Source organism: Lithobates pipiens, unplaced genomic scaffold, assembly GCF_037356315.1.
Source record: "Lithobates pipiens isolate NorthernLeopardFrog02 unplaced genomic scaffold, aLitPip1_a1.2 Scaffold_30, whole genome shotgun sequence".
Taxonomy (NCBI): domain Eukaryota; kingdom Metazoa; phylum Chordata; class Amphibia; order Anura; family Ranidae; genus Lithobates; species Lithobates pipiens.
Window position 1 is genome coordinate 41,231,530 of NW_027507791.1, and position 26,583 is coordinate 41,258,112.

General features: G+C 43.8%; 2 protein-coding genes and 1 long non-coding RNA gene across 3 annotated transcripts in view; all 3 read left to right on the top strand.

The window, feature by feature from the left end:
• LOC143942696 (NACHT, LRR and PYD domains-containing protein 12-like) overlaps positions 1-7,145 on the top strand; it is a 155,630-nt gene extending 148,485 nt beyond the window's left edge. The window contains exons 18-19 of the mRNA XM_077464075.1: positions 1,927-2,091; positions 5,945-7,145. Of these exons, the coding sequence (XP_077320201.1) occupies positions 1,927-2,091; positions 5,945-6,029 (250 nt within the window). The 3' untranslated portion in view covers positions 6,030-7,145. The remainder of the gene's footprint in view (positions 1-1,926; positions 2,092-5,944) is intronic.
• A 3,498-nt stretch (positions 7,146-10,643) lies between these two features.
• Positions 10,644-19,969, top strand: LOC143942697 (uncharacterized). The gene is made up of 3 exons (XR_013264821.1): positions 10,644-10,792; positions 15,890-15,995; positions 19,922-19,969. It is a non-coding gene; the product is annotated as an uncharacterized LOC143942697 (long non-coding RNA).
• Positions 19,970-22,893: 2,924 nt separating this feature from the next.
• Positions 22,894-26,583, top strand: part of LOC143942188 (uncharacterized) — a 107,982-nt gene continuing 104,292 nt past the window's right edge. Inside the window, exon 1 of the mRNA XM_077463443.1 lies at positions 22,894-23,049. Coding sequence (XP_077319569.1) covers positions 22,993-23,049 — 57 coding nt within the window. The 5' untranslated portion in view covers positions 22,894-22,992. The remainder of the gene's footprint in view (positions 23,050-26,583) is intronic.

Consider the following 26,583-nt stretch of genomic DNA (forward strand, 5'->3'; position numbering starts at 1 on the left):
CTAATGGGCACTGTGATGGCACAGATGAGCACTGTGATGGCACTGATGTGGCACAGATGAGCACTGTGATGGCACTCATGTGGCACTGTGATGGAACTGATGTGACACGGATGAACACTGTGATGGTACTGATGGACACTGTGATGGCACTGAAGGGGCACTGTGATGAGACTCTCCCCCCCCTACTCAATCGCTTTATCGATCGGTGTGAAGAGAGAGCTGAACCAGACTTGATGCCGGTTTGTTGACAAAGTGATCGCTCTGTAATTAAATAGAGCGATCACATGGTAAAGAGCCGCTGTGATTGGCCTTTTACAAAGATACTACAATAAAATATACGTCTCCCACAGTTTTTTTTGTGATATAAAGGAGAAAAAGACTATATATTAAAAGAAAAACTAATATTTCTATTGTGAATATTTGTTTGGATTTTTACTTTCTGTCATAAAAAATATCCCATAAACTCAACTACCAAAGTGTTAACTGGTTTGTGTGAAAGTTATAGCATCTACAAACTATGGTATACAGGAGCATCTCAAAAAAATTTGAATATCATGAAAAAGTTCAAATTTTTCCGTAATTCATTTCAAAAAGTGAAACTCATATATTATATAGATTCATTACACACAGAGTGATATCTTTCAAGCATTTATTTATTTTAAGTTTGATTCTTTGATTTTATCAGAAACAATATTGTAAAAAAAGTCCTATATTGTAGATCTGTCTACCTTTTGTTCCACCAGCCCCTCCCTATTAGATTGTAAGCTCCCAGGAGCAGGGCCCCCCTAACCCTTTTGTATTGTATTGTTGCTGTATTATCTCCTTTTATATTGTAAACTGCTGCACAAACTATATAATAATAATAATAATAATAATAATAATAATAATAATAATCTGCAGCCTTCTCTTCTCCACATCTGTGCTGAATTACAAAGCTTGTCTGAACATTCATAAAAAAAGGGGGCAGAGAACTGAAGTTACACTCTGCAGTGCTCAATGAGAAGAGCTCTGAGAGCTGATTGGAGGGAAGGGAGACCCCCCTTCACACAGCACACAGGAACAGAGCTGAGGCTGTCAATTTGCGGGAGCTCCCTCCCCTGTCACCATTTTTCTCTTGATGTCAGGAAAACTTGTCAGAACTGATTCATGCTGATAGCAGAGGAATGAAGCAGCACATAGAAATGACACTTAGTACTCTTAATTCTAATACAACCAATTCAGCTCTTTGGTACTATGTACATGCAAAGAGTGAACTTTTAATCACAAGCTGATGGCGGCAGTAGCTGTGTTTCGTTAAGCCAGCTGCACTTCAAAGTGAAAGTGATGCGGCAGCACCATAGCTGCCGATAACTTTCACACAGCCGGTGTTCTGTCAAATTCTCCAGCCCATCAGAAACTCCAACTACTTGACTTCTGGTTTCTTTAAACCAACAGTAATTGGAGTTTAATGAATTGGTGGTTGGACACAACACCGGCAACCGAATAGAGTCCGGTGCAGGATATTTTGAGCAGAGAATCTTACTCTGCTCAGATGCTAGCCAACAAAATGGCGACAACTTTGTCCTCATTAGCAGCTGTGCTGTCAACACAGCTCAGTATTCCTGTCCTGGACTCTATTCAGTTGCCGGTATTGTGTCCAACCACCAATTAGTCAAAATCTCCAATTACTAAGCATTTAAATAAACTGGAAGTAACATGGTTGGAGAAATTGATAGAACACCGGCAGCGCTGTTCTGGTGTTTAAGTAATATTATTGCAAAAAATTAAGCTTTTTAATGTATGCGGGAAAAAAAAGAGCTCTGAAGACGAACTGGTTATATGATTCCAATGAAGAGAAATTAATTCCTTTCATGTAGAGAATCGTTACATTCATTCCTGGGGGAGAAATTAATTTTCTTCTGGTAACATTCTTCTCTTTTTCTATAGATTGTCTGCAAATCAGCTGACAGACAGTTCCTGCCCCCACCTGGCATCTGGAATAAGAAATAACCAGACACTGAGGACACTTAACCTGTCTATAAACAATCTGGAGGGTCCTCATTTCAGGGAACTGATGGAAGCTCTGACAACAAGCCGGATAGAGAAATTAAAGTAAGTATAACAGGACTAACTGAGATTATAGTTTTAGCTTTTACATTCCAGACACTGTGTGATAATACTGTGTATGTGATATCAGTGTCTCCATCTACGCACAACAGGATTTAGTTGGATATATCAAAAATCATGTTCTGGAGAACCACCAAAAACCAACTTTTTAAATTGAGTGATCAGCAATTACAAATCAAAAACAATCATTCAAATTAAAAAAATCCAAACAAATCCAATCAAAAATCCAAACAAATATTGACAATAGAATACAGTACTAGATAAGTAGCTTGAATTAATTAAATAGGGTAACCTCAAAAAGTGAAAGATAGATCAGTGCCAAAAATTTTAAGATGAATAAATAAAATAATGCGGGTATCAAAAAAATTAATCAATAAAGGTTCATAAAGATTTGTAAGCTCTAGTGAGCAGGGCCCTCTGATTCCTACTGTATTAAACTGTATTGTAATTGTACTGCCTGCCCTTATGTTGTAAAGTGCTGCATAAACTGTCAGCGCTATATAAATTAGTAACAATAATAATAAAGAAGTCCATCTTCCAAAAATCTTCTAGAATCAAAGTGGTGCTGAAAAGTGCTGTGTTCCACCACCAAGGTGGCTAAAAGATAAAACTCTAGCCTTGTGTGCTGGATCTTTAAATTAGAAAAGGTCTAATAAGGCTAGCTTCCCTTTTATGAGAACATAACACTGACAAGGTGCTCCTTAAATTACATGTGGTGGGTGTCATACATACACAATGTGATTAGACCTCAAAGGGATAACTGGCAGTAATATCAGAAGCCCAGAGGGCAGTGTAGCCATTAAAACAGTCTTGGTTTATTCCACAAACGGTTAAAAAACAATTGGGTTAAATGGTGGTTACCAGTTGATGACCAGCCCATACCACAGGCATGCAGGACATGCTGGGGAATGGGGTTTACAGATTAGAACTATGGAATCCATGTTTGAATGTTCTTGCTGGCCACAGCAAGGAGGCAGGCAAATCCATGTCACTAGAAGTAGACATCACGGGAAGTGATGTAGCCGGAACCAGGGAGTCTGTGGAGGTGGACACTCAGATTGGGACACATCAGGGAATCACGCTGGTTGCCAGGAAAACATGTTTCGAGGTATGCACCTTTGTCAAATCCTGTGGAGTCCCGCATAGGTGGGGGTAAGGTCAGGGCAGAGGGAGGGGTCGAGGGCTGCCAATCACAGATGAGCACACTGGGACTGAGCTGTCCTAACTGTTTGTGACACTGAGAAGGGAGTGGAATGGATGGGATGGGACAGGGGGTGGATACAAAGGCCAGTCTGTGGCTGAGGGATGCTGGAGGGGTGCTGGCTCTTTCTCGCGTTGCTGGTCGCTGGCTGCAGAAAGAGGTTGTGGCATGGTGGTAGCTGTGACTCTCCCTGCAGCTAGAGCCCCAGTTCCCCCTCCCCCACACTGATTCACAGCCCAAGAGAGCTGCGACCCGGTCCGGACACCTTTTCTTTCCTACCTCTCTTTCAATCATCTCCATACAGCGCTCATGGGGCATCATCTGCAGGACCTTCCTCTTCTCATTCTCACTACTGCATGCCAGAGGCCTCCTCCAGGTGTGCGGAGACCACTCCCTGGAGGGGTGATAGCCGGGGAGCGCTATCTGTGTCTCCAGAGCAGTGGGAAACATTTTGCTCTGGCTGCTGGAATCTCCTCCCCTTCACCTCCCCCTCACCTACCCTGGATAACACAGCAATGGCCCCTCCTCCTCCCTAAGACACAGCCACATTCCGTCCTCTCTCTCCACTGCCTGACTGTGAAGTACACAGGAAATTTTAAACCACTCCTGGGCGAAGCTTAACGCTGCAGCGGCATTGTTGTCAGCAGAGGTGGCTCTTCACTTCACTGTGTCCCTCCCACCCCAATAAATTGTACCACCCAGGGTATCCACCTCTTCCACCCCCTCCTTGTACCAGCTCTGCCCACAGCCCAAGGATGATCGGCTCAACTGCTGATAAGGAACGCAACATTAGCACTTAACAGACCTTTAGAAAACATCTACTGTATTTGGCTCAGGTATCTCTTCCCCCTGTCTAATTGTGCAAGAGAAGAGCACCCCTTTCCATTGAAGAATTCGCTCTCACCATCTCGCAACTGTTCATAAGACCCCTTCCGGCTGAATGGTATGCCCGGTTTCATCAGTTATTATTAGTATTAGTAATTATTGTACTATAGTAAAAAACATGTCTGAGTTCTTTTTCTCTAGTATATTTGGGCCTAACCTTGCTTATTAACCTATTCATGACGATGTTATAGCCAAATGACGGCTACAGTGTACACCAGTAAGGGTTTGGATAGATCAGCATTAGCCAATAGGGGAGATGACGTAAGGTTCTTTTTGAGCGCTTCAAAAGCCTTCTGCTGTGGTTATTTCCATTGGGACTGAATGGAAGGCGATGCCCCCATTCTTTCTGTTGCGTTGCTTGGCCACACAAGAGCTGGGTCAGGGGCTCGGCTATCTGGACAAATTAGGGTATACATCTCTGATAGTTGCCTACTAAGTCTAGGAAGGAGCTCAGCTCAGTGAGAGTCCTGTACTGCCTGGACTTTGAGCTGGGTCGGGGGAGACCTTTCTGCTTCCACAATGTGTCCCAGGTACTGTATCTTCTGGCTCATAAGATGACATTTACTGGTTTTGAGTTTGGGTCTGTACTGCCATATTACTAATATGATGTGCTCCTACCCATCCACCCTTTTCTAAGTGTTTTATCCTTTTGAGAAATATAAAGTTTTAGTTCTGCACTTAGAGGCGCCTTTTTTTTCTTTTCAGTTCTCTGGAAAGTAGAGGAAACAGTTTGGAGTTTGGTGATGTAGCTGAGGGTAGTGTTGTGGAATGCTTTGTAAGTTGTGATAAAAAAGATCAATTGAGGAAACAGTCAAAACCAACAGCAGTTGAAACATTGAGCAGATGTAACTAATCACATGCAGCTGCACTGACTACAGTGAGCGCAACTAAATTTACCTAACACAGCAATTACAGTAGCACTGGTTACAGTGAGGCAAGCTGAATTTACCTAACAACAAAAACCCACCAAACTCCACTGAACAGAGTGAGCCAGCCAGGGGCGGACTGACCATTGGGCCTCTCGGGCACTGCCCGAGGGCCCCATGCCACTAGGGGCCCCATCAGGGTTACCAGCCTCAGTAAAACCAGGGACGGTATGTAAAAATGTGTGATTTTTTTACATCTGTCTTTGAAATGTCCCTTATCGACATCCTTTTGGTCTAAAAATCCAGAGATTATAGCTGCCCCACCTATCCAGTACCTTCTCAGCCAATAGAAACATGTCTGTGTATACTGTGTGATTGTATACTATATGTGTGTGTTTGTGTATACTGTGTGGCCCCATAATCGCTGATTGCCTGGGGGCCCCATAATCTCCTATTGCCTGGGGGCCCCATAATCTCCTATAGCCCGGGGGCCCCATGAGCTGTCAGTCCGCCCCTGGAGCCAGCACTAAATCTAATGAATCCTTGCACCTATCTAGAAGGGTGCTACATAATATTCAGCTTTGTTATCTCATAGCCACCAATCAAAGTCATCCTTGCCTAGAGAATGGCAGGTGGAAAAGTGAAGTCTGAATGTGATTGGTGGCTGGTGGGACCCTCATAGAACAGATCTTATAAATGACCAGTGAGGATGGCTATTTTATAATGCAATATCTCCATCAGCCTCCATAGTTCAGTGTCACCTCTCAGTATGTAAAGTCATACAAGAAGGTGACAAGTTGGTGTAATAGCTGTTCTGGAGGATGCTGGAAAATATCATGAGAACAATCTCCTGTGATCTGATGCCTGTTTATAACCTCTATTCTAGGATCTTGGGAAGTTCCATGTCAGAGGAAGCAAAAATAGAAGTAAAAAACCTGGAAAAGCTCCGACCAGTACTGTTTGTCACATGAGGACTGCAGGAAGAAGTGCCGCTGCTGTGAAAGGAGCTGGGACTCTGGATGAGAAGGACAATGAGATTAAGAAATAAGCAGACCAACCCAAGAGGAGAAGGAAAGACCACAGACTGTGGTGGCTGGTGCTCAAACTTTTTGGGAGGGCGCAAACAAACTGAAAACAATTTAAAAAAAAACATCAATTGCAACCACTGTGCCATCAAACGCAAATACTTTGCCTTCAAATGCAGCCGCTATGCCATCAAATGCAGCCACTGTGCCAAACGCTGCCACTGTTCCCAAACGCTGCCAGTGTACCCATCAAATTCTGCGAGTGTGCCCATCATATGCTGCCAGTGTGTCCATTAAATGCTGCCATGTGCCCATCAAATGCTGCCAGTGTGCCCAACTGCCCATTATGTGCTGCCAGTGTGCCCATCAAATGCTGCCAGTGTGCCCAACTGCCCACCAAATTCTGCCAGTGTGCCCAACTGCCCATTATGTGCTGCCAGTGTGCCCATCAAATGCTGCCAGTGTGCCCAACTGCCCACCAAATTCTGCCAGTGTGCCCAACTGCCCATCATATGCTGCCAGTGTGCCCATCAAATGCTGCCAATATGCCCAATTGCCCATCATACGCTGCCAATGTGTCCATCAAATGCTACAATCGTGTGACTGCATAGACGTGGTGCTTCCCATAGTGCACTGTGTCTGGCGCCCGTGGGCTCCTTGAGGGTAGGGACTGATGTGAGTGTGCAATGTACAGGGATAGAGACAATTGTAGACACTCACTCAGGTTGAACTGGATGGACTGGTGTCTTTATTCAACCTTACTCACTATGTAACTATGTAACTATATGTAAAGGACACTTTTTTCTAAAAGGTCAAGAATTTAATTGTATAAATTATCTACTGTCATGGTTGTAAAAGAGACATGTACAATGAACTTCTCTTACATTTTCTTTGTAAAGCACTGTGCTGTCATACCACTGAGGAAGTTAAGAACATACTTTTTTTTTACCACATCAACAGTTATCATTCTGTATATTAAGTCAGTTTAAAGGGATAAAATATGGGAAATGTGATTGTATTGCAGAAATATACAAAATAAACTTTATTTTTCCTTGGCTAGAAGTACGATCGTCAGTTACAAAAAATGTAAACCTCAAATTCAAGCTTACAGTAGTATATCATGTTGTCTTATTATGACGTGACACAGAAAGAACAAAGTATTTATAATGCTGTAAGAAATAAAATAAATTTCAGATTAAGGGGTCCTCTCCTGGTCCAATGCCATGAGCTGTTGTTAGAAGCCACAATAGTGACGTATTACTCATGTGTGAGAGAGAACATCATGATCAGGGAACATTAATCGTGTTGACTGGCCTAAATAAAAGTGCCACATCCAGGTATATCGAGTTACAGAAGGAATATGTACAAAGTGGAGGACGTTAACCACTTAAGCCCCGGACCAATTTGCAGCCAAAGGACCGGGCCCCTTTTGGCGATTCGGCCACTGCGTCGCTTTAACTGACAATTGCGCGGTCGTGCGACGTGGCTCCCAAACAAAATTGGCGTCCTTTTTTTCCCACAAATAGAGCTTTCTTTTGGTGGTATTTGATCACCTCCTGCGGTTTTAATTTTTTGCACTATAAACAAAAAAAGAGCGACAATTTTGAAAAAAATGCAATATTTTTTACTTTTTGCTATAATAAATATCCCCAAAAAATATATAAAAAATTTTTTTTCTTTCCTCAGTTTAGACCGATACGTATTCTTCTACATATTTTTGGTAAAAAAAAACGCAATTAGCGATTATTGATTGGTTTGCGCAAAAGTTATAGCGTTTAGAAAATAGGGGATAGTTTTATAGCATTTTTATTAATATTTTTTTTTTACTAGTATTGGCGGTGATCAGCGATTTTTATTGTGACTGCGACATTATGGCGGACAAATCGGACATTTTTGACACATTTTTGGGACCATTGTCATTTATACAGCAATCAGTGTTATTTAAATGCACTGATTCCTGTGTAAATGACACTGGCAGTGAAGGAGTTAACCACTAGGAGGCAGTGTAGTGTTATGTATGATGTTATGTGTTTTTTTTATTGTAGGGGGCGTGGCCTGGCATGTGACATCACTGATCGTCCTTCCCTATAAAAGGGAAGAGACGATCAGTGACAGGCTCAGTAGGAAGCACGGGAAGAGGTTTGTTTACACAGACCTCTCCTAGTTCTCCAGCTCTGTGACCCGATCGCGGGACACCAGCGGCGATCGGGTCCACTAGACCGCAGCCACGGTCACGAAGCACAAGACCAGGCCAGGAGCGCGCCGCCGGCGCCGTGCTCCCAACCCATGGCTGGGCATTTAAAAAGCAACGTACAGGTACGTGCTTGTGCCCAGCCGTGCCATTCTGCTGACGTACATCGGCGTGAGGCGGTCCTTAAGTGGTTAAGCACTGTCACTCTTTGAATGACAATTGCACAGTCATGCTACACTGTACTCATATGAAATTTTTATCATTTTTTTCACACAATTAGAGCTTACTTTTGGTGGTATTTAATCACCACTGGGGTTTTTATTTTTTGCTAAACAAACAAACAAAAAAAAGGTTTTCATAGTTTGTTATAAAATTTTGCAAACAGGTAATTTTTCTCCTTCATTGATGTGCGCTGATGAGGCAGCATTGATAGGTGGCACTAATAGGTGGCTCTGTTGGGCACTGATGGACACTGGTAGGTGCCACTGATTGGCACTAATGGACACTGGTAGGTGACACTGATAGGCAGCACTGATAGGTGGCACTGATGAGGAGGCACTGATTGGCATCACTGATGAGCACTAATAGGTGACACTGGTGGGCATTGATCGGTGGCACTGGTGGGCACTGCTTAGCCGAAAAAGGGTTAAAAGTGCCCGCAAGCCCTCTGGCTTTCTCATTGGGGTGAGAGGAGAGGCGCTTTACAGGCGCTGTTTTTAGTGCTATAGCGCCTGTAAAGCGCCTTAGTGTGAACGGGGTCATAGAAACACCTCCCTAGGGAACATTTAACCCCTTGATCGCCCCCTAGTGTTAAACCCTTCCCTGCCAGTGACAGTTATACAGCGACCAGTAAATTTTTATAGCAAAAGTGTCACTTAGGGTCAGATTAGTCCGCCGTAATGTCACAGTCCCGCTAAAAATTACTGATCCCTGTCATTACCAGTAAAAACAAGTAAAAATAAATAAACTTTCCCCGATTTTATAAACGCTATATCTTTTGTCCAAACAAGAAGACTCACTGTTCCAGGTGAGATTTAGAAGCCTGATAATCTGGACAGGTGCCCGCCTCGGCTTGCCTCCGCATGTAGTCAATAATGAAAGAAATGTAAGGTAAAGGTAATGATTAAGCGCACTTGGTGTGTGTGAAGTGCATCTACCAGCTTTCTGTCAACACTTTGGGCTGTTCTGAATAAAATAATTTAGATCGAGTACAGAGTGCGTTTCTAATGAATTTCTTTCATTATTCACTATAACTTTTGCGTAAACCAATTAATACACACTTATTAGACACGTGCGATTCATTTTGCACTAAACCAAAATTCGTCCGAATTTTCGGAAATTCGTACAAATCCAAAATACGAATTTTTATGCCTACGGATTCCGTACGAAATACGAAATTTTGTTTACGAATTTCGGATCCAAATTCATAATGAAAATTCGTAATTGTTACGAAAGGTTACCGAACCTAAAAGTTAAAAACCCCAGGAAGTCGGCACAGGGATGGTGAGAACCCTATGGGAACTTCTATGCTTATGAATTTCATACAGAATTTCATTAATGAATTTCGGATCCAAATTAACAGAAACATGACTGGTGTTGTTCACCAATCAGGGGAAGTCAGCACAGCACAGGGATGGTGGGAACCCCTCATAATGGGCACAGCAGGGGTACAGACCCAGGAACTCAGCACAGGGATGGTGGGAACCCCTCATAATGGGCACAGCAGGTGTACAGATCTGGGAACTCCGCACAGGGATGATGGAAACCCCTCATAATGGGCACAGCAGGGGTACAGACCCATGAACTCAGCACAGGGATGGTGGGAACCCCTCATAATGGGCACAGCGGGTGTACAGACCCAGGAACTCAGCACAGGGATGGTGGTAACCCCTCACAATGATAAATTCATCATAATGAACTTTTGTTATTTTAACAAAAAGTTTACGAATCTAACAAAAATTCGTATTTCGGATGAATCCGAATTGAATTTCGAACACGAATTCCACTTCCAAAATACAATTTTTTTTTTCTTACGGAATGAAACGGAACAATTTTTTTTGACAGCGCCCATGTCTAACACTTTTATTTTTATTTTTTACCAAGAATATGTAGCAGAATACATATTGGCCTAAACTGATGAATAAGTTTGTTTTAAGTTTTTATATGTTTTATAGCGAAAAGTAAACAATATTTTTTTTTTCAAAATTGTGTTTTTTTTTTTGGTTTAAAGCAAATTAAAACCGCAGAGGTGATCAAATACCACCAAAAGAAAGCTCTATTTGTGGGGGGGGGGGGGTGTAAATTTAGTTTGAGTACAGCGCCGCACGACCGCAGTAATTGTCAGTTGCAGAGTCGCAGCGCTGCATCCAGCATATTCTATTTTGTTTTGTGCTGTATTAATTGACTGGAGGTTTTGTGTTTGTTTAGTGACAAAGACAATGAAAAGTATGTTAGTCACTCTGACCTCACCCACAGTCTCCATAGTTCTGTGTCGTCTAACACTGAGCTCTCCATAAAGGTAAGACTACATTTAACTCTATAACAGGGGGGAGAGTAATACAAGAGGCAGGATGGACCACCCAGATGTATAATAGGAAAATTTTGTTGGCCATAAGATCCTTGAATCTCTCTGTATTTATATCTGTACCTGCAGAACTCTTATCTATTATGTTTAGAGAGGAAGTGCACTTCAAAGCCAGAGATAAGATAAGCCCCGGTACGCACTACAGTTTGTTTGGGTTGCACGAAAAAAACTAAAACTGACGGCTCCGGTTGGGAGCTGCTGTACTAACCATGCGATGTTAGTTCAGTGACCCCCCCCCCCACCGCTGAGCTATTGTGTTCAGAAAGGGGGACACCCCCACCCTCCCCACCCTGCCACCAGGATATACTGATCAGCGCTCTCTGCCATTGATTAACCACTTAAGCCCCGGCCCATTTGGCTGGCCAAAAGACCAGAGCACTTTTTGCGTTTCGGCACTGCGTCGCTTTAACTGACATTTGCGCGGTCGTGCGACGTGGCTCAAACATATGTGATTTTGCATATTCACATCCAAAAGCGCAGAGCAATGTGCTATCAGGGCTGGTTTGTATAATTATTTTTAGCATTTTTTTTATTGTGCCCCATCATTGGTATCAGTGGGAGGAATAGTGCCCCATCATTAGTATCAGTGGGAGGAATGGTGCCCCATCATTAGTATCAATGGGAGGAATAGTGTCCCATCATTGGTGTCAGTGGTAGGAATAGTGCCCCATCATTGGTATCAGTGTGAGGAATAGTGCCCCATCATTGGTATAAGTGGGAGCAATAGTGCCCCATCATTGGTATCAGTGGGAGGAATAGTGCCCCATCATTAGTATCAGTGGTAGGAATAGTGTCCCATCATTGGTGTCAGTGGGAGGAATAGTGCCCCATCATTGGTATCAGTATGAGGAATAGTGCCCCCATCATTAGTATCAGTGGGAGGAATAGTGCCCCATCATTGGTATCAGTGGGAGGAATAGTGCCCCATCATTGGTATCAGTGGGAGGAATAGTGTGCCATCATTGGTATCAGTGTGAGGAATAGTGCCCCATTATTGGTATCAGTGTGAGGAATAGTGCCCCATCATTAGTATCAGTGGGAGGAATAGTGTCCCATCATTGGTATCAGTGGGAGGAATAGTGCCCCATCATTGGTATCAGTGGGAGAAATAGTGCTCCATCATTGGTATCAGTGGGAGGAATAGTGCCCCATCATTGGTGACGGTGGAAGGAATAGTGCCCCATCATTGGTATCAGTGGGAGGAATAGTGCCCCATCATTGGTATCAGTGGGAGGAATAGTACCCCTATCATTGGTATCAGTGGGAGGAATAGTGCCCCATCATTGGTATCACTGGGAGGAATAGTACCCCATCATTGGTATCAGTGGGAGGAATAGTGCCCCATCATTAGTATCAGTGTGAGGAATAGTGCCCCATCACTGGTGTCAGTGTGAGGAATAGTGCCCCATCATTGGTGACGGTGGAAGGAATAGTGCCCCATCATTGGTGATGGTGGAAGGAATGGTGCTCCATCATTGGTGACGGTGGAAGGAATGGTGCTCCATCATTGGTGACGGTGGAAGGAATAGTGCCCCATCATTGGTGACGGTGGAAGGAATGGTGCTCCATCATTGGTGACGGTGGAAGGAATGGTGCTCCATCATTGGTGTCAGTGTGAGGAATAGTGCCCCATCACTGGTGTCAGTGTGAGGAATAGTGCCCCATCATTGGTGACGGTGGAAGGAATAGTGCCCCATCATTGGTGACGGTGGAAGGAATGGTGCTCCATCATTGGTGTCAGTGTGAGGAATAGTGCCCCATCACTGGTGTCAGTGTGAGGAATAGTGCCCCATCATTGGTGACGGTGGAAGGAATAGTGCCCCATCATTGGTGACGGTGGAAGGAATGGTGCTCCATCATTGGTGACGGTGGAAGGAATGGTGCTCCATCATTGGTGATGGTGGAAGGAATAGTGGCCCATCATTGGTGACGGTGGAAGAAATAGTGCTCCATCATTGGTGACGGTGGAAGGAATGGTGCTCCATCACTGGTGACGGTGGAAGGAATGGTGCTCCATCATTGGTATCAGTGGGAGGAATAGTGCCCCATCATTGGTGACGGTGGAAGGAATGGTGCCCAGAGGGCCGGATAAAGCCAAGCAAAGGGCTGCATTCGGTCTGCGGGCTGCAGCTTGGAGATCACTGGTGTAGGATAATGACAAGCCAATGGGAATACACATGGACGGTGCTACTTATCTTACAGGAAACACATGCCAAATATTTTTTGTTATTTAAATCTAAGTAAAAGTGTAGTTACTTTATTTAATTTACTGTACTAGATATTTTGGTAACTAATAAATAAAAATAACCGTTGTCTACAAAATCCTCACACAATCAATCTCCCGTTTTGGCAGCAGACGTATCTAAACATGTCCAGGATCAGTAAAACCCTTCATATGGACTTTGCTCCGCAGTGCCACCTCCTACAACTCACTGGAATTGATCTACTAAAGGTAAACAGACTGTGCACTGCGAATACAGTTGCTCCAGAGCTTACTAAATGAGGTAAAGCTTCATTTTACCAAAAAATACCCAATCACGCGCAAGGAAAAAAAAAATAAAAAAACGTTGGCTTGAACATGATTGGAAGATAGAAATCAGCAGAGCTTCCCTTCATTTCAGAAATTCCCTTCCTATCTATAGCAACTGTGCTTGCAGTAAACCGTCTATATTTGCCTTGAGTACATAGCAGACAATGTCAGCCCAACCCTGGTAAATTATCTTACTGTTCTCGTTGAGGACATATTGTTAATCATGCATGTGACCGAGCAAGCGGAACAACCAGTTCCGTTTCAATATTTAGCCCTCGTTCACAGTGAACGCGAATTTGAAATCATCTGAACTCGCGCAATTTCAAAGACGCGTTTCAGGTCATCTTCGGGAGCAACTTGAAAGACATCTGTTAGGGGTTCAAGCACAGATGTCTATTGAACTTTCCCCTGGAGTCGCCAAAAGAAGTGCTGGAACTACTTTTGGGCAATCGGTGTGGCGCCGCAAAGCCGGCGTCGCGCCGATTGGGGCAGGGCCATTACCGCCAGTAGGCTGCGTTTTGAAATGCGATTCGGCATGAGTTTTTACAATAGAACAACCAGTTCACACCACATGCAGCCCAGTGCATTTTTTTTGTATGCATCAAAACACGTGGAAAGTAGGTTATATGGGTTCTAATGGCATCGTTCACATCAGTGCGGTCAGTTCCAGAAAAAAAAAAGGGCAACATGCTGCATTTGGCAGCATCCTACACTGGGCTGAACTGGAACATAATAAAACTCTTCAAAAATTCACCAGACCCCAATACCATGAAAAAAAATCTGGAAAAAAGAAGAAAAAAAAGGATCTGGAATGCATCCAGAAACACATTAACCACTTCCCGACTGGCGCGCGCCAATGTATGTCGGCAGAATGGCACGGGCAGGCATATTGGCGTACAGGCACGTCCAGTTTTAAATGCCGCCCTGACATCGCAAGCCGCGGGCACACCCGCAAGCTGCGGGCACACCCACGATCGTCTCACGGAGCGGCTGAATGAGGAGATGCCGTTGTAAACAGCATCTCCCCGTTCTGCCTAGCAACAAGTGACGCTGATCTCTGCTCCATGTGATTGGAGCAGAGATCAGCGTTCACTAAAACAAAGCCCAGCCCCCCCCCCCCCACAGTTAGTAACACGCCCCTGGGAACATTTAACCCCTACACTGCCACCCACTGGTAAACCCCTTCACTGCCAGTGTCATTTACACAGGAATCACTGCATTTGTATAGCACTGATTGCTGTATAAATGACAATGGTCTCAAAAATGTGTCAAAAATGTCCAATGTGTCCGCCATAATGTCGCAATCACAATAAAAATCGCTGATTGCCGCCATTACTAGTAAAAAAAAATAATTATTAATAAAAATGCCATAAAACTATCCCCTATTTTGTAAACGCTATAACTTTTGCGCAAACCAATCAATAATCGCTTATTGCGATTTTTTTTTAACCAAAAATATGTAGAAGAATACGTATCGGCCTAAAGGGGAAAAAAATGTTTTTTTTTATATAGTTTTGGGGGATATTTATTATAACAAAAAGTAAAAAAATAATGAGTTTTTTTCAAATTTGTCGCTCTATTTTTGTTTATAGCGCAAAAAAATAAAAAACGCAGGGGTGATCAAATACCACCAAAAGAAAGCTCTGTTTGTGGGAAAAAAAGGACATCAATTTTGTTTGGGAGCCACATCGCACAACCGCGCAATTGTCAATTAAAGTGACGCAGTGCCGAATCGCTAAAAGTGCTCTGGTCTTTGGCCACCAAAATGGTCCGGGGCTGAAGTGGTTAACGGACAATTGCGAGGTCGTACAAAATAGGGGATAGATTTATGGCATTTTTATTAACCTTTTTTTTTTACTAGAAATGGCGGCGATTTGAAATTTTTAGTGTGACTGCGACATTGCGGCAGAGAGATTTGGATACTTTTGACACTTTTTTGGGAGCATTGACATTTATACAGTGATCAGTGCTATAAAAATGCACTTATGTGATTCCCTCTAGGAAGGGCTTAAAGCTGACAGAAAAATTTAAGCCTGGGGGAGAAGTTGTTTTCAATTTATATATCCATTTTAGTGTTGTAATAGATCTTACTCCAGTCATCCCCTATTTTGTTGGGAAGAACTCGATCTAAAGTCAAAAAAGTAATTTTATGTTCCACTGGTTCATGCACCAGAGGAACCTGTCTACCCAAGCGAATATCGGGGTTGCATGTCTTCATGCTTAGAACATGTCTGTATATTCTCCTCCAAAACTCTTGTTTGTTTTTTCCAACATAAAAACATCCACATTCGCAAGTTAGAAAAAATACAATACCCATGGTTATGCAATTGACATAGTGATGTGCATGAAAGATAGTACCATTGGGTAGTCAGATGTTTTCATTGGTATTTATGAACTGACAGTAGGAGCACCCTCCACATTGGAAGGTTCCCCAGACGTTTATAAGGAATCTTTTCTTCCTGCTCCCCTAAATTCACTTTGTACTTATCTGTCTCTGACAGGCCTGGTACATCAATAGAAGACTTGAAGATGCTGACAGCTTCTGCAGCAAGGAGAGGACTGCAGCCTACCTGGTCCATGGTCAAAGGAGAAGCTTCCTGAAGAGAGGTAATCCCTACACTGTCCCTACTCCTTTGAATCCTTTCTCTACCTCTAAGCATTTGTCCCTATCAGATAGGGATCCTATGTCTACAATAGCCACTCGCATAAAGCATGCCAAACACGGGAGACTTTGCCTAACCCAAGATGGCCACCAATGACAAATGAGGCACCAGCAGCCAATTGGATAGCTGTCCATCTGTGACTGCAGGAAGTCAAATGCCACGTACACACGACTGGACTTTCCAGCAGAAAAGGTCAGACAGTCTTCCCGATGGATTTCAGACAGAGTTCCGACCGAACGGACTTGCCCACACGCAAACGGACCAAAGTCCGTTTTTTTTTTAACGGGGTTAGAAAAGGAAGTTCAATAGCCAGTAGCTAATAGACGCCCTTGCGTCGTATTCGGCCCATTGGACCAGCATACAGATGAACGGTTTTCCCGATAGAAATTGATTCCGTTGGACAGATTTGAAACATGTTCTCTTTCTAGGTCTGTCTGAATTTTTGAAGAAAAAAGTCAGATGAAGCCTACACATGATCATAATATCCGACGGAATGATTCCGTCAGACCTTTTCTGCCGGAAAGTCCGGTGGTGTGTACATGGCAATAGAGGAACCAAGTTCCCCACAACTTCCTTCCCCTTCTGCAATGTTATTTCAATCGAGTGCCATCCACAGTTGAGAGTACAGACCGCCTCTGCCTACAATCGCAATTGGCTTTTTTCAGCGTAGCCACATCAATGTGTACATGGGACCTTTTAAAACAGTTGGTGTTTTTAGTTTTTTTTTTTTTTTTTACTTTTAATTGCTTGCATTTAAAAATCAATGGTATTGATTTACTAAAACTGGAGCATGCAAAATCTGGTGCAGCTCTGCATAGAAACCAATCAGCTTCCAGGTTTTAGGGCCGGTTCACACTGGTCCCACATGTGCTCCGACTTTGAGTGCACAAGTTGCATGACAATTCAATGGTTCCCTATGAGAGCCATCTTAACTGGTCCGACTAGAGTTGGTCAGACTTTTAAAAAGGTTCCTGCACTACTTTGGTCTGACTTGGGCGCGATTTCAGCCCATTGATTTAAATAGACATTGCATCCAAGTTGGATCATCAGCTTAACTGATCTGACTTGTGCTCTTAGATCAAGTGTATGCAAATCCCCTCAAAAACGGCATGAGGCCCCCAAATCCATACCAAGCCCTATGAGTCTGGTATGGATCTTGAGGGGGAACTTAACGCCAATTTTTTTTAAAATGGCGTGGGGTCCCCTAAAGGCCATAGCAGCCCGTTTGGCCTGGTATGGATTTGCATGGGAAACCCCACACAAAAAAATGTGGGACCCCCCCAAAATCCATACCAGGTCCTTATTTGAGCATGCAGCCTGGCAGGTCAGGAAAGAGGGGGACCAGTGAGCGACCCCTCCTCCTGAACTATACCAGGACACATGCCCTCAACATGGGGGGTGAGTGCTTTGGGGCAGGGGGGGCTCCACCCCCCCCACCCCAAAGCACCTTGTTCCCATGTTGATGGAGACAAGAGCCTTTTCCCAACAACCCTGGACAGTGATTGTGGGGGTTTGTTGGCAAGGGGCTTATTGGAATCTGGAAGCCCCCTTTAACACACTGAAGGTGACGGGCGGGGCGGGGTCTCCAGGTGACGTCACACCTAATAGATATATAAGAACTGTCAGACACTGAAGCTGACAGGAGCCAGCATCGGAGGAGGACCATTTTTTTTATATTTAGCAGGCCAGAGAAGGAAGAAGATGTTGTTGAAGGAAGCGGAGATAGAAGACATTGGTAGGCGAGGCGGAGAAAGAAGACCTTGTGATTGACATTGGAGCTCCAACGGAGGGATATTTTTCATTTTTAATAAAGGACTTGTCAAAATCTGTCTCTTTTTTTGCAACACTACACTGCATTTTTTTGGTGAATGGGCAGGGGATACAATGTACATCATACTCATTCACATGGGGGCCCGGCATCTGGGGGCCCCCTTTCTTAAAGGGGGCTTCCAGATTCCAATAAGCCCCCTGCCCACAGACTCCCACAACCACCACCCAGGGTTGTCGGGAAGAGGCCTTTGTCCCCCATCAACGTCTGCCCCCCTGTCCCAAAACACCCAGCTCCCCATGTTGAGAAAGGACCATCTAAATAAAAAACTGCTAGAAATATGTACCACATCCCAACAAATAGTCATAGAGGAACCTCCTTTGTAAATGTGACTTTAAAGGTACTGTTGAGGAAAAAATAATGTATAGAAAAAGTATATGCCCCAAATCTATACCAGGCCCTTTGAGTCTGGTATGCATCTTAAGGGGGGAACCCCATGCCAAAATTAAAAACCAAATGGAGTGGGGTCCCCCCAAAGACCATACCAGACCTTTTGGTCTGGTATGGATTTTGAGGAGACCCCATGCTGTTTTTTTTCGTGGCATGGGGTCCCTTCCAAAATACATACCAAACCCCTATCCAAGCACTCAGCCCAGCAGGTCAGAAAAAGGGGGGTGAGCGAGTGCGCCCCCCACCTGAACCACACCAGGCCACATGACCTCAACATGGGGGGCTCATAGAGGAACCCCCTTTGTAAATGGGAATTTAAAGGTACTATTGAGGCAAAAAGAATGTACAGAAAAAGTATATAATTTATTGTACATAGAAATAGTATATAATTTACACATACAAAAATCAAGGATGCACAGCAAAGTACAAACAAAAGTGAATAGCAAACATGTAGTTCCAAACCCAACAACGTTTCAGAGATGAGTTGTACTCTCCTTCATCAGGGTTTTTTTTTCAGGAAACACAATATCTATGGAATATTAAATATACAGCACTCGGTTATCAAAACCTAACAAAAATTTGCTACATGGTCATAGAATAATTCAGACCATATACCGTATTTATTGGCGTATAACACGCGCCGGCGTATAACACGCACCCCAAGTTTTAGGAGGGAATTTTAAGGAAAAATTTTTTTAGGAGGGAAGTTTAAGGGAAAAAAAAAACCTTACATTTATATGCCCATCAGTGTCATCTGCAGCCTTGTCCACCATTGCAGCCTTGTCCACCATTGCAGTCTTATGCAGCCTTGTCCACCATTGCAGCCTTATGCAGCCTTGTCCACCATTGCAGCCTTATGCAGCCTTGTCCACCAGTGCAGTCTTGTCCCCCATTGCAGCCTTATGCAGTCTTGTCCCCCATTGAAGTCTTGTCCCCCATTGCAGCCGTGTCTATTTTATTTTTTAAAAATGGTGCCGCCGAGATACAGAGCCGGATGTGTATCTAGGCGGCGTGCGGTAGTTTTCGGTGGGCGTCCGGCCGCCTTCAGCTCTTCTCGGGCAGCTTTCGGCCGCCTTCGGCCGTTCTCGGAAGCTTTCGGCTGCCTAGAAGAGCCGAAGGCGGCCAAAAGCTTCAGAGAACGGCCGAAGGCAGGCGAAAGCTGCCGAGAACGGCCGAAGGCGGCCGAAAATGTCGCCTTGAAGAGCCGAAGGCGGCTGAAAGCCGCCCAGAGGCTTAGAATTTAAGGGGAAAAAAGTGCGTGTTATACGCCGATAAATACGGTACTTACATCCTGCTCACTAGAAAAGTACATATACGCATCCAAGAGAGTATAAAAACGAAGAGGAGACATTACATCACGGTGGCCCATGCCAATCCCATCCCGTCATGTATTAATAAATGATATGTAGATAGGATAGTAAAACATTTGGTTGTAATTTAAATGACAGGGACTGGAGATGTCCCCATAAGCCCAACAGTCACGCTGAAGTCTATTTATCTTCCTCTGGAGTTTCGTTTTGGACATACCATTATGAAAAATAAAGTTCTACAAAGATTTCAGTCTGCAGCAGGACGTGGATCCTTAGACATCTTGTTTCTTCTGGGGAATCTGAACATAATGGCTAATAACTGCATTGTATCTCTGTGTCTAGGTGTTTGATGGCATGACTGGAATTCTGCTGTAGAAGAACGAAAGAACGAAGAGAGAACAAGAAGATGGCAAAGTTCATTAGAAAAGCCTTCCATGGGCTTTTGGGGAGTAATCGAAGAGCCATCAATCCTGGTAATCAGAGAACAGTTGCTGTTTGCCTTTTATACATTGAGATATATATATATATATATATATATATATATATATATATATACCAGGGGGTGTGCCTGGGCACAACTTAATCACTCTGAGCAGTGCCGATTTTCCCTATTGCTCAGGCTTCCTCCTTTGTCGCAGTGCTGCATGCTTCCCTCCTCTCCTCTCCACCCACTTCTGCTGCGAGGATGTTTTAGGATGAAGAGCAGGGGAAGGGGCTAGTCAATATATCCTTTACTGGCCCCAACTTTTCATGAACATAGTGCACACGCTCACTCACTGTGTTTATTCATAGCTGACTAAGTAAGTATTTACTATGCTTCAGTTTGTGAATGAACAGGAAGCCTCTCAGCACGAGTACTTCCCGTTCATTCACTCATCAGGCACAGACACAGCCTGCTGTCCTTTTATGGGCAAGATTGGATTGGATGTCAGCGGGTGTAAAGTGGCACATGTCCATTGACACCCACCTCTCCATAGAGGGAAATGGACGGTTAGATCAAGTCCGTCTGGTTGAAACGGCCCTTACTGTTTCTCTTGTCTCCGAACAATTCTGAGGACAGAGCCCTGTCGGAGGACTTCATTGATACTGGTGCGCTGATGATTTGGGGGTAGATAGCTCCTGGGGATCAATGGTCTGAGAGATATTACAGTACACGACAAGTCAATGTATATCTGACATCAGTGCACATGGGGTAATATGATTGGCTCTGCTTAGACAGACTTTTTTTTAGAGTTTATGTATAGCCAAAACCCTAACAGGTTATTGATGTTTGCAGGGGCCGGTGCAAGGATTTTTGTCTACAAAGGCAAAGATGAATCTTGTATGGTTTTTCCAACGGAATTCCACTCAAGCGTGTCTTGCATACACATGGTCACACAAAAATTCTCTGAAATTTCGACCATCAAGAACGCGGTGACGTACAACACAACGACGAGCCAAGAAAATGAAGTTCAATGCTTCAGAGCAATGCGTTGAATTGTTTCCGAGCATGAGTAGGAATTTTGCGCGTCGGAAATTGCTACAATCGGAATTTCCGATATGAACTTTTTCTGCCCGAAAAATTTAGAACCTGCTCTCATGCCAGTCTTTTGCTGGCGGCATTTCCGATCGTGTGTACGCGGCAGAAGGATGATGAAATCATCATCACCTAGGCACTATGGGAGAAATCTGGACAGTGGCAGCCCATCCATTGGGGGGAGGGGCGCCCCCCCCCCATCTATGCATCCAGCCCCCTAATCTACATGCAGGGCGCTGGACGCATGCATTCCAATGGGGGTGTTTGAAGCACTTGATTAGAGCCAGAGGCTCTAATAGGCTTCACAAAATGATGGGCTCAGAGCACTGCTCTCCGAGCCCATCCAGTTGTGCGACAATAGCAAATGAATATTCGCTGTTGTAACAATGATTCTCCTCCCGGCCAATCAGGAAGTGGGTCTTGAGACCCGTCAACCAATTGGCTGAAAGGAGTTCCAATTGGATTGGCCGCCAGGAGGAAGAGGGAGGAGACACAGCAGAGATCAGCCCACAGAGAAGCCGATGCCACTCAGAGTGCTGCTTGCGAGATGTCGTAAGTGCGAGGGCCCTGTCCTACGGACTGACCGACGGGGGTGGGTGATGGGTGCGGTCCATGAACCGACTGACCGGTGGGGGGGGTGGATCGTTTGCCACCACCCAAAAGAAAAATACCAGCTGCCACTGAAGATGGATATAATGTAAGGCTGGGTACAGATGGGTTGAAATTGCTGGTTCAGCAGGGACTGTCTGAACTCTGATCTGTATTTTGCCCTCCCTGTTTCACAAGTGATTGATCAATGGCTGCAGCCAATCAGCTGGCATACATGATAATGGACTTTATTCCACCCGGGAGAGCAGCACCTTGTAGTGTCAAACATAATTGACTTGCAGCATGGTGTGGTGGTGTGCAGCATACATAAAACTTGTATTGAAATTATGCAGAGACGGTTCACAGATAATCCGGAGAGTAGGCACCCCAGCCAGGAACACTCACAGTTTCAAAAGCATGCAGAGGGCAGGATTCAGATGAACTGGCAGCGCCTTTTGCGAGGGAAAGAATGCGGCCCAGTCTTGTGCCCAAACAGAAAAGTGTCCGGAGAGGTTGTGAGCCCTAAGCGTTTCCCCCTCGCCAGGAACCTTTCCCTGCTACTAGTCCTCTCCCTACGCTGCCAACTGGCAAAATCCATGCCAAAACTGTGAGCCAGGGCCTTAAAAAGGCTCTGCCACACACTCACCCGCGCTCCTGATGCTCGTACAACTCTGCAAGGGGCGGTGTGCCTACACAATGGTCAGAGCTGGGGCGGTGATAAGGGCGGGTAGTTCATCTTAATCCCTTCACGCAAAGACATGCCCATTTGAGAATCCACCCCTACAAGCATTGGGAGCTTATGACAGAATGTAGTATTAAGTATGCAGGCACCGTGTAGAGCTGATGAACAGCTGTTCATCTTCGTAGACTTTCGGCGCCGCCCTTTGTCCCCCGTACTGCGCAAGCGCAGCACAGGGTGGACACTATCCGATGGGGGGGACCCTTCTCGTCAGAACACCGGTGTCCTATCATATAAGGTCCCCCATCCGATAGTGTCCGCTGTGTACTGCGCATGCATCCGATAGTGTCCGCTGTGTACTGCGCATACTGCACATGCGCACTACGGGCGGACACTATATGATGGCAGGACATTATCTGCCAGAACACTGGCATTGGGATAAACATTTGTGATGGAAGTTAATTTACAGCATTTATAAATCCTGTTTAGAGGAAGGCCATAAAATGTATTCTGTGTGTTCTTCTAGAGGACATCAAGAAGTTCATCCGTCAGCTGTCTGGATATGAGGACCCACCACTGAGGAGGATATACGAGTATTACAGAGATGATCTGATCTACATCCTGGAGAACATGGATCCTCATGCCGTCCTGGTAGAACTAAAATCTCGGAATTTTTTAGAAACAGACGTAAGATATTTCTAAATTCCCTACAGCAAAATATGTATAGTATGGGAGCCAATAGTAATAAACCTGGATTTCCCCAATCCTTTATAATTGTACATCATATCTCTGCATACTGATCATAAACAATTGATTTTATAATAAGTTCACAAGATAAATGTGACCATATCAAAACTTCATTACATCCCACATAAAACTTTTAAAGCTATTTGCACAATTGTTCCCACCAGAATACAACTATACACTATAGGGGTGTATTAATAAAACAGCAAACATTATCCGCGGTGTTACATTGTTTCTTTTCCCATCATAAATGCCTCACATCAATATCTTCATATACATGTTAAACCCCCGTACAAACGATCGGACTTTCCAAAAGGGAAATGTTCGATGACAGGCTATTGTCGGTAAATCTGACTGTTTGTATGCTCCATCGAACAATTGTTGTGGGACTTTCCACCAACAAATGTTGGCTAGCAGGTTTTGAGATTTTCCGCTGACAAATGTGTGTTACAAAGAATTAAGGTAATGACTTCTCCCAAAACAGCTGTCTCCACAATCCCACAGGGTGCTGGCTCTGTTTGCAACAGGACCTGAAGTAGAAAAGATGTAGCTGGATAGCCGCGCTCCGAATTATGCGGCTATCCAGCTACATGTGTGTTGTCGTATTTTTCCAAGCGTGTGTACACAAGTCCGTCGTTCCTAATGGAGAATTAACATTCGTGAGATGCCAAATTAGGAAATCTCCAAATGCAGCGCACAATTCTCTTCTTCTCTCTTCTTCTATAATGGGATAATAATGAGACTGCTTTGCTGGTGATACTGATGGAGTTATTACAAATGCATTTTCAAAGGCTTTTATTTTCTAGTGATATCAAGAATAATATTATGATGCTTTTTTTCTTTTTTTTTTCTTTGGGCAAGTTACCACAACACCGTTATCCTGTAGTTTTTAACCACTACAATACAGGGCACTTTCGCCCCCTTCCTTCCCAGCCCAATTTTCAGCTTTCATCGCTCTTACAATTTCAATGACAATTGCGCGGTCATGCTACGCTGTACCCAAATGCAAATTTTTATCATTTTGTTGGCACAAATAGAGCTTTATTTTGGTGGTATTTATTCACGACTCCATTTTTTTATTTTTTTGCAATATAAGCGCAAAAAAAGCAGAAATTTGGAAAAAAAAAACAATATTTTATTTTTTCTATTTTAAAAGAAATCCAATCAAATCAAATTTTGTCATAAATTTAAGCCAAAATGTATTCTGCTACATGTTTTTGGTAAAAAAAAATTCCGTTAAGTGTATAATAATTGGTTTGTGTGATCACGGACATATGTACGCAAATGATCATGTACATATGTGTGCAGGCGATCACGTACATATGTGTGCAGATAATTATTGGGACATGTGAATTTAGTGGGACATATGTTTTTTTTATTTGGGGACATGTCTTTTTATTATTTGGGGACATGTGTGGGGACATGTGTGTTTACACTGTGTGTTTACACTAGACTAGTGATCAGTGAGTAAAAAGCTGTAAAAACAGCTCATGCTCATGCTCACCGATCACCGCCTGCAGCGATCTGCTCTCCTCTCCTCAGCGACGACTTCCGTGTGAGGAGAGGAGAGCCGATTGCCTAGCAACCGGTTGTTTGTTTTGATCAAATGACGGCTGTGATTGGACACGGCCGTCATGTGATCAGGAGGGCCAATCACAGAGCCCTCCTACCAATCCGAGATGCGCCCTGTGTCCGGGTGACACGAGCGCATCGAGATCGCGCCTCTGCATGGGCATGCGTGCGCGCGCTCCCCCTCCTTCTGAAGGACGTTCCTGAACGTCTAGTCAGAAGGAGGCGGCTCCCACCCGGCCGTATATGTACATTGGCCGGGTGGGAAGTAGTTAAGATCAAAGATGTTGGTGTCCCTTGTTAATTTTACATTGTATTTTTTTAAATGTAACTGCCTACTCCCAAACTGTCATTTGAAGTAAAACACATAGCCAAGTATTATTCTACACAATTTTTTTTATTGTGCATTAAAAAAAGAAAACAAATAAAATTAGACTATGCTATCTGCCAATAGAAATTAACCAAAAAGTGCATTCTATGCATCCAAAAATATAGAAAATATAGCAAATCAAATCATTGTTATTCAACCAAAAAATTATGTCGAAGCAATAATTCCAAGGCCAATAATAAATAACACGTTATCTCCTCCGATTCCGCAACATATCTGGTTGACGACCAGGTGTTCAGAAACGAACTGAAAAGCATGAAATGAAAATCGCGAACCGAAAAGCGCTAAATGAAAAGCGCAAACTGAAAAGTACGAATCAACACTCACCAAACTTTTGCTAACATGAAATTAGCAGAAGGAGCCCAAAGGGTGGCGCTAAAGAGCTGAAAAACCACGTAGTACGTCACTACGCTGGCCAACAATTGTGTGACCGTGTGTATGGAAGAATAGTTTGGGCCAATTCCCTTCTGACAAAATTCCACGGTTTTGTTGGCGGAAAATCCAATGGTGTGTACGAGGCTTTAGACATGATACCGTTTCATGTTAATTGGACAAGAGCAGCAAATTTTGCTGTAAATGTTTTCCAAAATTTGTATCAAAATGTATGAAAGCTATGAAGGTAACTGCAATTTGTGTCCCACATGTCCTCACTTGGCCTGGCAACATTTATATTTTGTACTGTCTAGAAAATAAAAGATTAAAAAAAAAAAGTCATGCCCTCAAAATAAAAAATATGCAAAAAGGTGTAGCACTGACTCCCAAAGGAGCTTCTGGTTTTAATGGGCTTAACGTTACCTTTTTCCAGAAAGTAGGTAGATGGCCCAGAAACTTTAGAGACTGACGACAGATCCGCTAAAAGGGATTTTTATTTGCAAACTAGTAGTTAACAACAGTCTCTTAGTATAGGATCAGAGGGTTAGGTGAAAAGTCCAGGTACTCTTAGCCCTTGTACACACGGTCGGAGATTCCGACAACCAAATCCGTCGGATTTTGTCCGACGGATTTCGGCCGAAACTGTTGTATACACACGGTCGGACGAAGTTGTCAGGAAATCTGATCGTACAGAACGTGATGACGTTATTTCATTACGACGGGACTACATTCAGGCTAGTAGCCAATAGCTTTGGTGTAGGAATTTGATCTGAGCATGCGTGGCACTTTGTCCGATCGGAATTCTCTACACATGATCGGAGTATGTCCGATCGGAGCATTTTGTCGGAAAATTTTACCAACAAGTTAGAAAATTTGTCCGATGGAGACCACACACAGTTGGAATATCTGACAAAACGGTCTGATCGGACACATTCCGTCGGAATCTCCGACCGTGTGTACAAGGGTTAAGTGTCAAAGTCAGTAATAAAGAACTCTCTTACTTTGAATAAATCCAGAGAATAGCCATTCACAGCTGGATGTTCACTCTAGTTGGATAGTCCCTCTCTCTTAAGGCCTAGCAGCCAACAGGGTGCTCGAGTCAAGAACAAGTCCCTGCCACGGACTTTGTTGTAGAACATGAACAAGGA